Source organism: Ranitomeya variabilis, chromosome 5, assembly GCF_051348905.1.
Source record: "Ranitomeya variabilis isolate aRanVar5 chromosome 5, aRanVar5.hap1, whole genome shotgun sequence".
NCBI lineage: Eukaryota > Metazoa > Chordata > Amphibia > Anura > Dendrobatidae > Ranitomeya > Ranitomeya variabilis.
Genome location: NC_135236.1, coordinates 446,187,643 through 446,201,568, shown reverse-complemented (window position 1 = coordinate 446,201,568; position 13,926 = coordinate 446,187,643). Strand labels below are relative to the sequence as shown.

The window sequence follows — 13,926 nt, the reverse complement described above, 5'->3', positions numbered from 1 at the left end:
CAATGCAGCCACAGGCAAAATGAATGAATTCACCCTGAAGCGGTTTGGATCTTCAGTATGTAGCTGTATCCTCAGCAGTCTCTGAAGGCTCACAGTTCCCAATGTTTGATTTTTATTTGTAATAAAATTGTAATCTCTTGATATTGAATTCTGGATGTATTGTTCTACATGTCTGATGCTTTTTCAGCATGCTTAAACACTAACAGTCTGGTAAAATCCCCAATTGCATTGCTTCTGAGCATAGGAAAAATACAACTTTTCCTCATAGCAAAGGAAGTTGTGAGTAATTTGGCAGCTTAAAATAGATTTCAGTTTAATCAAAAACCATTATGGATAAGAAAACAAATTGCAAAGTGATGGGAATTAGAAATATCATCCACTTTTTTTCCATTGAGATACATAAAAAACTGATGCACTCACATTCCTTTCCTATGGAATTTGTGACATAATCTGTGTTATTTCCTGAGATACAGATACAGGTGTACAGATAAACACAAAAACATATTTCTTTTTCAAAAATTATTATTTTTTATTCTATACATGTTTATGTTTTCTTACTATAAAAAATCCATGTTAAACTATAGTTTTATACAAACTAATATAGCAAAACATCGCAATTCCAATTTGAAAAAAATCCTTCTAAATCGACCTTGAGCAGGATCCCTGAAGATTTTCTTTTTAAAGATATCAATATAATGTCTGTAGATATTGTAATATAATTTCAAGTTAGTTGCAGTGTTCACATTAATCTAATGGCCTCCATGCTGTGGGTACACCTGATGGACCAGCTAAGCACGGACACAGGATTTAATAAAGGGATAGTCATGGACTCAGATATAGATAGGTTATCAATATCAGATCAACGTGGGTCTCATCGCCCCCACCAATCAGTTTTTACCTGAAGAAATGTATGCTGTGTTCTGGTTGATCTTGTGTACTGCAGCTTAGATTCTACTGGCAATGAGGCAGTGTAGAGAGCTGTTATTATGGCTCCATGCACTATGTAGTTCTGGCAGACACAGCTATTAGTCGATTGACTTAACAAGTGTGTAGCACCTACTGGTCAGATATTGATGATCTATCCTAGAGATGGATCATCAATGACTTAATCTTGCCATACACATTAGATGGCTGGCAGCCAACCGATAGATCGGCTAATCATTTGGCTGGCTCTTACACACAAGAACACTCATTCGGCAGAGTGCTCCTGTGTTCTTTATAAATGTTCTGTCCAAGAGAACAAAAGGATGCGACATTGGACATACTGGATTCTTAATTAATTGTCTAAGGTTCTCAGACACATTAGGCTGTCGCTGAACCCGTTGATATTGGTGGGTTTGGCTGACATTAGTCCAATGTGTACAGGGAATTTAGTCTTCGATGACCCTTTTAACCTAATAAAGAATGAAAGAAAGTCCATTTGGGCAACATCAGGGTGGTACATTTCACCCTACGGCCAAGGCAAGGTGGAACATGGAACAGTATAATTTAGGGTATTCAATGAAAATTTAATACTGCATGTTGCACCATTTTATATTGGGTCCCTATCATTGATGTAGCCTACTGTATCCACATACAGTAGGCTACATCACACTCCTCCACGGGAGGGATATGTTGGTGTCTGCTCGGCATATACAACAGTTGGAGGCCATTAACTTGATGTGACCAGTGATGAATAAAAGCGGAGGCAAAGTTAGACATATACTATACAATATTGCCTTAATAAAGAAATATATACAAAGAAAACCAATAACAGAATGTATTCAATGGCGTTTTGACTAATCAGAGATTTTACAGTACGTGAAGATTGTCTTGACATATATGTGAGAGGATGCTTGAAACCATTATAAGAGGTATTTTCTGAGTACAAGTGTCATATAACATGGCTGTACAGTTATATAAGAGATAATAAGGTCCAGTATATCAGTGAAATTAGTTCATGTTGGAGTTTTCAGAGCATTTACAAAGATGAATAATATCTGGGCAGATGATACCAGTTGGGATGGACATGAGATACAGTTTTTGAACAGTAAACTGAGCCTGAAGAAGAACGTGCCCCGCTTACTACTGCTTCTACATGTGGGACGTACAGCCTCTGATATCAGAGGGAAATCGCATTTAAAGCACAATCTGACTTTTAAACTGTGCTTGGGCATGAATAAGAGACATCATGACTGCATGCAAAGATATGAGCATTTAGTAACAACTTATCTTAGAAACATTGGAGCAATAAAAAAAATGAGGCATAATCTAGATTAAAAAATATTCTATTTTGTGTATGTGTGACTGTAGAATTAGACCACACAGGTTTTGTTTGTAGGAAAACCAACCTATTCCTATACTTGGAACATTATCTGATTCCACAGTTTCTACAAAAATGAAAACCACGTTTCCCACATTGTTATACATGACTTCTAGTGAGTACAACAACTTATTTTAGACCATCATGCAAATGAGTTCCTCGAAGGAGGGCTGGCTCTCTAGTGCCATCTATTGGTGGAAGCTATTCTGATCCATTAACAAACAATCCTGACTAAAGCTGGCCATACACATGGGACCACTGTCGGCCACACGTTAGTTCAGCAAACAGCTTTCTCTCCCCTGTACACACGAACGTTTGGCTTGTGTGAGCATTCATTTGTTTTTAACAGTGAAAGAGGATAAATATGCTTACTTTCCCTGAAAATAAAAGGATCGATCACTGAAATTGCAATAGCCAGATACTTCTTTCTCAGGACAGGTGATGAGAGAATCGGGAGGCCCTCGTGTACATTAGATGGTTGGCCAGTCCCACAAGAATCGGTTTGGCCAACTTTCATTTAATGTGTATGGGGACCTTAAAGATGGGATCACTTTAAACGTCATACTGTGGCACTGAAATCAATCTATTGTATATGACTGTCTGCGAACTTCAGATAAAAGAACCATACAGTACAGAAATACTGCAGAATAGAAAGTTTACCAGCGTCCCATGATATGTGAAGGGCATGGGGCACTGCTTGCTGAAAATAATACTGCTTTATTTTACTGCTATGTACAAGATGATTTCACAACAAAAATGCACTTTATTATGAAATGCAATGGATCTGTAGTTTCTGTAAATTGGTGAAATACTCCTTAATGCACTGTAATTAAGCTTAGCACAATTAACGCATATAATAAAAGCTTATCTTCAGCATATTAACATAATATTTAGACTAAAAATCTCAAAGTATACGCATATATTTATATTCATCAAAAATAATTCTTCTCATTGTTTCTTTTACCAAATATTGTACTTTTGTTTGCTATAAGATAGATATAAAGCCTAAAGAAGTCCTTTTTAGCGGATTGGAAATGCTATGTACTTGCTAGGTTGTGCATCCATTTCATAAAAGGATTTCTAGAAATATAATGCTTTTACAGCTTAGAATGAATATAGAGCATGAAGAGTTGAATCAGAATACATCATCTTCTGATCGTTCTATCCTAAGTGCTCCTTATACTTCTCATTCAGTCATTCTGGAAGACGTGGCCATACACTGAAGGGGCATTGATCAGAGATAAATAAGTACAAACTAAACCCCAAGCACCAAAGATTAGAGCACTATTCAATAAAGACACAGAATATGGATCCTGCTTGGAACGGTGGTAAATCAATGGGACCACGTGTATCAGTACTATTCCAATGGACTGCTGTATACATGAAGGTGCATGCTTTACCTAATCTATATTTTAAGTACCTTCTAAAATAAAGCACTGTAGCTGCTGTTAAAGCATTGTCTAAAGTGTCGAATGCTAATTTCAGAGAACATTACACATGTTGGGTAATAGAAGTTATAGTAAGATCAATAGGACTTGTACATTTTGCTGGCTTAAGAAATATTAGTGTTTAAAAACGAGACTATCACTGAGACAGACTCCTTTAACAAGTGTCACATTGCCTTCAGCTCCTACATTGTTGTCTCCATTGGGGGGTTCTGTTTGAATCCTCAAAAAACTGGACACAGATAGAAATCAGATAGACAGATAAAGTATGAAAATGTGGACTCCATTTGTACTCCTTTCTAGCAGTCTCTATCTTTTGAGACATATGGGAAAAAATACGGCACTCCTGTTCTGTGCAGTGGTGCCCAAGTAGGGTTCCAACCTGTCGGTAAATACTTGGCGCTCAAAAGGGTTGCTGTTCACTGCAAACCTTTTGAGTGCCAAGTATTTATCTACAATATCTTTTCAGATAGGCACAAGAACTCAGTCTAAACAATGGCTCTGTTGGGGATTTCAACTGAATAATGTTTTTCAGGGATTCATATGGGACTAAAACCAGCAACATATAGGCTACATGCAATGCGAACACACCCTAAAACTTCAAGCATTAAAGGAAATCTGACAACAGCACTACATGTAGGGGCAGAGACCCTGATTCCTGTTTTATCTGCTGCAGATCTATCAGTTCTCCGAATACTGAGCCCTGTTTAACCCCACCTACACCTCTAATTGGCAGCTTTCTCTGTACAATGTGCATAGGCAGAAATCTGCCAATCAGTGGTGGGGACATGGTTAGACTTCATGGCAGATGGTTTAATAGTCCTCTTATGATTATCTCCTGCTGATAAAACCATGATTTAACTGGAATCAAGGTCTCTGCCCCCACATTACGCTGCTCTCAGATTATGCAGCAGAAACCTGGTGAAAGATTCCATTTAAAGTGTGTTTTAGTTTAACCACAACATCTTCAGTAGAAAGGTATGCTATATTGAAATTAGAGTGTTACTGTTTAGACTCTTAATTATTTTTAATGAGATATTTCAAATATGCTGAAATATCATCTGATAACCCATCCCATATACATAATGTATTATATATATCATCTGATAACCCATCCCATATACTTTATATATTATATATCATCTGATAACGGATCTCATCTACATTATATATTATATATCATCTGATAACCCATCCCATATACTTTATATATTATATATCATCTGATAACCGATCCCATCTACATTATGTATTATATATCATCTGATAACCCATTCCATATAATGTATTATACATATCATCTGATAGCCCATCCCATATACATTATGCATTATATATCATCTGATAACCGATCCCATCTACAATATGTATTTTATATCATCCGATAACCCATTCCATCTACATCATGCATTAGGTATCATCTGATAACCCATCCCATCTACATTATAAGATGATGTTTTTTGACCATAGGTGCTGGTTACATATGTAATGTTCCCCAAAATGGCCGGCATATAAGTTACCAAAACTCGTCCCCAAATTGATACCTCAAGTTTGTACACATACTGCCTCAAAAACGTTGATCTCCTGCTGATAAAGCAGTGAATTTATCAAAAATACAGAAAGCAACCCAGTAAGTGACAGAGCGCTGGATTTAGGCTCTCTGCCTCTACATTGTGCTGCTCTCAGGTGGCGAAAACCTGACTACAGATTCCCTTTAAATATTTTATGGCTTCCTCTCCCAATCGCTATTACTAAACTGTGAGCTGTGATGTCACTAGCCAGATTCTCCTTGAAAATGACTGCTGCATTTCCTGCTTCTGCTTTTATACAGGGTATGATAGTCCTTGCTGATTGGCTCTGCTATACCATGTGATGTGATAGCTACAAGGCATTATTAGGAAGCCCACCCAGCTTATATATTTTACAGCGACATAACCTCCATCATTTGGGTACAAGACCCCAAATATTCTTCATATATGCAGAGTTCATTAATGAGATGCTTGCAGCAAACGCAGTGAAGTATAAAACAATACTGTTTACTGTAAATATAATAATCTGAATAATGAAAATGTTTGCAGTAACCCCCCCCTACTCAGAGGTGGGTGCAGTTAGTGACACTTTAACTATTAACTCCATTTTCATGCAGAGCATTTGAACTTGTGTACCTCACACAGAACAGAGGTCTGATTGCTATTAAGGGTGTAGTATACCATTCTGATCAGTTTGATCTAAAAATACCATAGTGTTTAAAGGTGAACATTCACTTTGCAAAAATACTAGCATTGGGACGAATTGTTTATTAATGAAGCATGACTAATTGTGTGCTCATTATTCTTATTTAAAGGAATAATCTCCAAAAAACAAGTTATCCCATATGCACAGCTATCCTGAGATTGGGGCTCTGCAGTCCCATATTGAATGGAGTGGAGATGCTCTGAAGACCCTTCTTGAGTGGAGAGACCTCCAATTCCATTCATAGTATACAGGGCTGCCAGAGAGAGCAAAGTCCTATACTCAGTCATTTCCGTAAGTCCCATTGATAGTGATTGGAGCAGAGGCAAAGAATGTACACCTCCATTTCATTCAAGATGGGTCTACATAGCTGCATTGTTACAGAACCAACATCTCTAGATCGTTGGTGGGTGACCTATGCGGACTTCCAGCAATCAGCAATTTGTCCCCTATCTTACGGTTAGAATTGGAGGTAACTTGTCTTTTTCAATAACCCTTTAAGGTATAATGTCACACTTTGGTAATATTTTGCATTATGCATGTCTGAAAAATGTAAAGAACATGGTAGAGTTTAGTATAGGAAAGGAGTGTCTCTTGAGTAATGGCGCCTGTCAAGGCTTAAGGAGTTTTCCCACTTTGGAAAAAATTGGTTCCCAACTCTTCTACACATGTAAAATAACACAAGCAGCAGGTACTCTCACACCCTGGGTCGTGTGCTCTCTTCTGTTGCTCCGATTTTGTGTATTGATTGCAGCAGTGATGTCAACACTACAGTGCACCTCAACACTGCAGCCAATCACTGAGCGCAGTGGCTCTGCTGATGTAGGCTGGCATGAGACACTGAGCCCTGTGATTGGCTGCAGTGGGGATGTGCGCTTATGACATGACACCACCTCTGCAGCCAATACACCAAGACTGGAGCAGCGGCAGAGAGCCAGTGTTGGACCCAGAGAGTCTGAGCGAGCTGTGCTTGTTATATTACATATATAAAAGCATTTGGGAGCCAGTTTTGTCAAAGAGGAAAACTCCTTAGATACTCCTACTGTAAGTAAAGTTTTGATTTACCGGATTATCTACTATGGAAAGGATACAGTATTACAGCTATCTAAGCCTAAAGGTTCTACAATCAAAAAAGTGTACAAAATCCATTACACTAATTTCCCAAAGTCCATACATTCTAAATAACACAGTATGAATGCAGTTATGGCACGTTCAGTCCAGTCAGAGAACACCTACTCGATTTTAAGATTTCCAATATCAACACTTGTATGAGATAACGCATAAATAATAAAGCCTAGTAAAAAAGTTCTATATTCCATATGTTGGTACCAGCAACAGTCTTTGGATTGATCAAGCTTCTTGTCTTCCAGGCATCCACACTGGCATCCGGCTAACCGCTGACATAGAGCACCCCTTGAGCCTCCCAAGGGTTAATGGTGCTTGGAGGAGGGTGGGTTGTGGATCCAGTCCGATATAATAAGCGACATGCTGCCGATCATGAATATAAAACCGACCACAAGAAAAACAAAAGCCTGTGGGGTTAAATACTTACATGTCACAATTCATTTAAAATCATCATTTACCATAGGCTTTTCCTGTCCAGGTATAAACTGCAATGCTTGGCTGTAGAATATTCTGGCACTATACTGATCAAGTAGAGTAACATATACAGAACTATAAGTAATAAGATAGAATAGCCATATAGTGCTATCCTTGGCCGTAGAATATTCTGGCACTATATTAATAAGGTACAGTAACATATATAAAACTATCAGTAATAATATAGAATGGCCATATAGTGCTATCCTTGGCCGTAGAATATTCTGGCACTATATTAATAAGGTACAATAACATATACAGAACTATAAGCAATAATATAGAATAGCCATATAGTGCTATCATTGGCCGTAGAATATTCTGGCACTATATTAATAAGGTACAATAACATATATAGAACTATAAGTAATAATATATAATAGCCATATAGTGCTATCCTTGGCTGTAGAACATTCTGGCACTATATTAATAAGGTACAGTAACATATACAGTACTATAAGTAATAATATACAATAGCCATATAGTGCTATCCTTGGCTGTAGAATATTTTAGTACCATATTAATGAAGCACAATAATATACACGGAACTATCAGAATATATATGGACTTCACATATAATAACATTGTTGAACCCCAGCGCCCTCTATTGTGTAGATTCACATGAACACAAAACATTTTCTCCAAGTTCCAGGAGTAATGACTAATCCCTGTTAGGCCGTCTGTACATTCCTTGGGTGTGTATTACAATATGAACAAGTTTGAACACTGTAACTGGCATGAGAAAAGCCTGATAAGACATTGTACATTTGTGCAGATGTTATGAAATCGGAAGTCATATCACTGGAAAGAACAAGTTTATCAGCCAATGTTTATCGTGTGCCATAATTTTGTTGGAAAGGAACCATGTGGTGAGGGTACAGGGAGACATCACTATCTACTCTGGGGCACCATGTGGTGAGGGTACAGGGAGACATCACTACCTACTCTAGGGGCACCATGTGGTTAGGATACAGGGATACATCACTATCTACTCTGGGGGCACCATGTGGTGAGGGTACAGGGAGACATCACTACCTACTCTAGGGGCACCATGTGGTTAGAATATAGGGATACATCACTATCTACTATGAGGGAAACGTGGTGAGGATACATGAGACATCACTATCTACTCTAGGAGCACCATGTGGTGAGGATACAGGGATACATCACTATCTACTCTAGGGGAACCATGTGGTGAGGGTACAGAGAGACATCTGGAGCGCCCCGTCAGGGCTGTGGGGTACTCGGAACCGGGTCCTGCGGTTCACAGGGGGATGTCACGGTGGCTGACCCAGTCCATGGCCCTGGGATGTCCGTATAAAAGGGGAAAGGTCTTTGAAGGGATAAAGTTTATGTTCGTGACGCCACCTGTGGTATTCGGTCAGGGTGACCGATGCTGCTTTAAGGGGTCCGCTGGGGTGATGTTATGGCAGCTAGATGGTATACCTTCCCACAGGTGAAGTATATCCCCAGGGCTTCCCAGTGTGAAGATGGTGGTATGGTGAGAGGCGCAGAGAAGAACAAGGACACAAGGTTGCAGTCTCTTTACCTTGTTTACTGTTTGTTTCAGCAGCCACAGTCCAGGGCACCAGATCACAGGGCAGGAAGGGTCCGGCCGGTTTGGAGGCAAGTCCAGAGTTCCCTTGTCCAGGTGGAAATCAATAGCCTTCCCTTGCACTGTAGTGGTGTAGTCTCTTACTGCTAAGCCTCTCGTAAGGTCCTCACAGATGTGGTGTTTCTCTCTCTCTCTGTCCCCCGTATAGGATAGGACAAAACCCGTATGACTGGTGACTTGAGCCTGTTTATAGGGTCTCTTAGATAACCCGGCGTCACCGTGCCTCCTGGGTGTAGGTGGGGACAGGTAACATGCAATTAGCTGTCCTGCCTGTCTCTGAAGTAAGGCGTACAGGTCCTTACTACCTCGGTGCTTCGGCTACCAGTTTTCTTCGCCTCAGAAGGAGGCAGCCTGTTCGGGGCTGGTCCCCTTCTGGTATCCTCTCCTTTGCTTCAACTTCCTTCACGCTCGCTGCAATACAGTTCTGCCTTCCAATGTCTCTTTCTGGGAGCTGCAGCTCTGAGGGCATGCACAGCTCCGTTAACCTTCTGTCCTCCTCAGACGGCTGTCTGGAACTAACTGAGCTGATGTTCTTTCCTTCTCCATTTCCTCTTGCTGCCAGGAGCTGCAGACCCCCACGTCTGCTCAGCTAATCTCCTATTATACCAGCTCCGCCTAGCTGATGTTCCTCGACAAGCTCCCTTCTGGAAATCTCTCTCTCTAGCACATCTTTCTGCTTCCTTCTCCTCTGTCTCTCTGGCAGGAACTGAACTCACTTTCCCTCCAAACTACCTTATATATGGGGAGTCACCTAGTTAATAGGATTAAAAGCTCCCCCTGGTGGCCTGGAGTGTGAATGTGTTGCATGTTTGTGATACCTGGATGCAGTTATCCTTTCTTGCCTCCAAATGTAGCATCACTCTCCTCGGGAGGAAAGCAATACCACTGTGATGACCAGGACCCTGGGGCACCACACATCACTATCTACTCTAGGGGCACCATGTGGTGAGGGAACAGGGAGACATCACTATCTACTCTGGGGGCACCATGTGGTGAGTGTACAAGGAGACATCACTATCTACTTTAGGGGCACCATGTGGTGACGGTACAGGGAGACATCATTATCTACTCTAGGGGTACCATGTGGTGAGGGTACAGGGACACATCACTATCTACTCTAGAAACACTAAGTGGTGAGGGTACAGGGAGACATCACTATCTACTCTAGGGGCACTATGTGGTGAGGGAACATGGAGACATCACTATCTACTCTAGGGGTACCATGTGGTGAGGGTACAGGGAGACATCACTATCTACTCTAGGGGCACCATGTTGTGAGGGAACAGGGAGACATCACTATCTACTCTGGGGGCACCATGTGGTGAGTGTACAAGGAGACATCACTATCTACTCTAGGGGTACCATGTGGTGAGGGTACAGGGAGACAACACTATCTACTCTAGGGGCACCATGTGGTGAGGGAACAGGGATACATCACTATCTACTCTGGGGGCACCATGTGGTGAGTGTACAAGGAGACATCACTATGTACTTTAGGGGCACCATGTGGTGAGGGTACAGGAAGACATCACTATCTACTCTGGGGGCACCATGTGGTGAGGGTACAGGGAGACATCACTACCTACTCTAGGGGCACCATGTGGTTAGGATTTAGGGATACATCACTATCTACTGTGGGGGAAACAACTGTGAGGATACATGGAGACATCACTATCTACTCTAGGGGCACCATGTGGTTAGGACACAGGGATACATCACTATCTTCTCTGGGGGCAACATGTGATGAGGGTACAGGGAGACATCACTATCTACTCTAGGAGCACCATGTGGTGAGGATACAGGGATGCATCACTATCTACTCTAGGGGAACCATGTGGTGAGGGTACAGAGAGACATCACTATCTACTCTAGGGGCATCATGTGGTGAGGGAACAGGGAGACATCACTATCTACTCTGGGGGCACCATGTGGTGAGTGTACAGGGAGACATTACTATCTACTCTAGGGGCACCATGTGGTGAGGGTACAGGGAGACATCACTATCTACTCTAGGGGCACCATGTGGTTAGGATACAGGGATAAATCACTATCTACTCTAGGGGCACCATGTGGTGAGTGTGCAGGGAGACATCATTATCCACTCTAGGGACACCATGTGGTGAGGGTACAGGGAGACATTACTATCTACTCTAGGGGCACCATGTGGTTGGGATACAGGGATACATCACTATCTACTCTAGGGGCACCATGTGGTGAGGGAACAGGGAGACATCACTATCTACTCTGGGGGCACCATGTGGTGAGTGTGCAGGGAGACATCATTTTCCACTCTAGGGGCACCATGTGGGGAGGGTACAGGGAGACATTACTATCTACTCTAGGGGCACCATGTGGTTAGGATACAGGGATACATCACTATCTACTCTAGGGGCACCATGTGGTTAGGATACAGGGAGACATCACTATCTACTCTAGGGGCACTATGTGGTGAGGGAACAGGGAGACATCACTATCTACTCTGGGGGCACCATGTGGTGAGTGTTCAGGGAGACATCACTATCTACTCTGGGGGCAACATGTGATGAGGGTACAGGGAGACATCACTATCTACTCTAGGAGCACCATGTGGTGAGGATACAGGGATGCATCACTATCTACTCTAGGGGAACCATGTGGTGAGGGTACAGAGAGACATCACTATCTACTCTAGGGGCATCATGTGGTGAGGGAACAGGGAGACATCACTATCTACTCTGGGGGCACCATGTGGTGAGTGTACAGGGAGACATTACTATCTACTCTAGGGGCACCATGTGGTGAGGGTACAGGGAGACATCACTATCTACTCTAGGGGCACCATGTGGTTAGGATACAGGGATAAATCACTATCTACTCTGGGGGCACCATGTGGTGAGTGTGCAGGGAGACATCATTATCCACTCTAGGGACACCATGTGGTGAGGGTACAGGGAGACATTACTATCTACTCTAGGGGCACCATGTGGTTGGGATACAGGGATACATCACTATCTACTCTAGGGGCACCATGTGGTGAGGGAACAGGGAGACATCACTATCTACTCTGGGGGCACCATGTGGTGAGTGTGCAGGGAGACATCATTTTCCACTCTAGGGGCACCATGTGGGGAGGGTACAGGGAGACATTACTATCTACTCTAGGGGCACCATGTGGTTAGGATACAGGGATACATCACTATCTACTCTAGGGGCACCATGTGGTTAGGATACAGGGAGACATCACTATCTACTCTAGGGGCACTATGTGGTGAGGGAACAGGGAGACATCACTATCTACTCTGGGGGCACCATGTGGTGAGTGTTCAGGGAGACATCACTATCTACTCTGGGGGCAACATGTGATGAGGGTACAGGGAGACATCACTATCTACTCTAGGAGCACCATGCGGTGAGGATACAGGAATACATCACTATCTACTCTAGGGGCACCATGTGGTGAGGGTACAGGGAGACATCACTATCTACTCTGGGGGCACCATGTGGTGAGAGTACAGGGAGACATCACTATCTTCTCTAGGGCCACCATTTGGTGAGGGGACAGGGAGACATCACTATCTTCTCTAGGGCCACCATGTGGTGAGGGTACAGGGAGACATCACTCTATCTAATGTAGGGGCACCTTGTTCCATGCAAATTAATCAAGTAGAAGTTTTATACAAACAATATATCATGTGACAAAGAGTATAGTTTGTATGATACACTTAAAGATGTCACTTTAGTCGGTGGAGATTTCCCCAGACCTTGCGCCTGAAGGGGTCTATTGGGCCATCTTTCACATAAAAAACACTAATATTAGTGTGTCCCATGGTATGTTGAGGGTTCTGCTATGATTTTACATCACCATTCTGGACACACTTATCGCTATTGTTTCCAAACTACCAGAATGATTTCCATTGAAAAACCATAGATCTGAATCGCAATAAATGTTCAGACTTTTTTCACTTTGTAAGTAATAATGCTCCCTCTACTGTTCATAAAGAAGTGTTACAACCTGCAGTCTATGATTATGTGATGTCTGTATAATAACTGGATATCATACTACCAATGATTCAATATTAAGGAATGATGAACTGATCTATTAGTCTTACCCCAATTTTTTGTGGCGATCGAAAAGGTTCTTTTTTCACTATTCGTAAATAAAAAGCGGCAGGTAGAATGAAGATCAACAAGGTTGCTGCTGACGCACCTATGGCAAAGAAAATAAATAGTTCTGCATTCATTGGTTTATTGCAATAGTTGATAATTAATCATGGCTGACTTTACTGATAAAATAAACAGGATACTGGAACATTTTATTTTGAATTAATGACTTAGGTTTAGAAGATATTCTTTAGTTTATTGGCCTTTCAATAAACTCTTAAAAGGTTAGCTTCCTTATAGTCCTTTTGCCACATAATAAAACAGCATTATTAACAGATTTTGCTTTCAGTCCACGAGTCTTTAAGGGGTGTTCCCATAATAACAGATTATACCCTACTCATAGGATCAGGACAATTTGATGACTGGTGGGACCCTCAGTGATCCCGATAATGGGGCTCTGGAGCTCAGAGAATGGAGTTCTGCAGAGCCCCATCTGAATGGAGTGGAGATCGAGCATGCAAACTTGTAGTCCACTTGCTGTCTAAAGAGCTGCCTGAGAAAGCCAAGTACAGCGCTTGGCTTTTTATGGCAGTCCCATAGATAATGAATGGAGCTGACGTTGAGCATGCACACCTCCACTTCATTGTAAATAGTGC

The 13,926-nt window shown here is 41.8% G+C and overlaps 1 protein-coding gene across 4 annotated transcripts in view; it reads right to left on the bottom strand.

The window, feature by feature from the left end:
• Positions 1–296: 296 nt before the first annotated feature.
• SLC38A4 (solute carrier family 38 member 4) overlaps positions 297–13,926 on the bottom strand; it is a 186,797-nt gene continuing 173,167 nt past the window's right edge. For all 4 annotated transcript variants that reach the window (XM_077265389.1, XM_077265388.1, XM_077265390.1 and 1 more), the window contains 2 exons: positions 13,279–13,376; positions 297–7,511 (listed from right to left, as the gene is read on the bottom strand). In XM_077265389.1, coding sequence (XP_077121504.1) covers positions 7,410–7,511; positions 13,279–13,376 — 200 coding nt within the window. In that variant the 3' untranslated portion in view covers positions 297–7,409. The remainder of the gene's footprint in view (positions 7,512–13,278; positions 13,377–13,926) is intronic.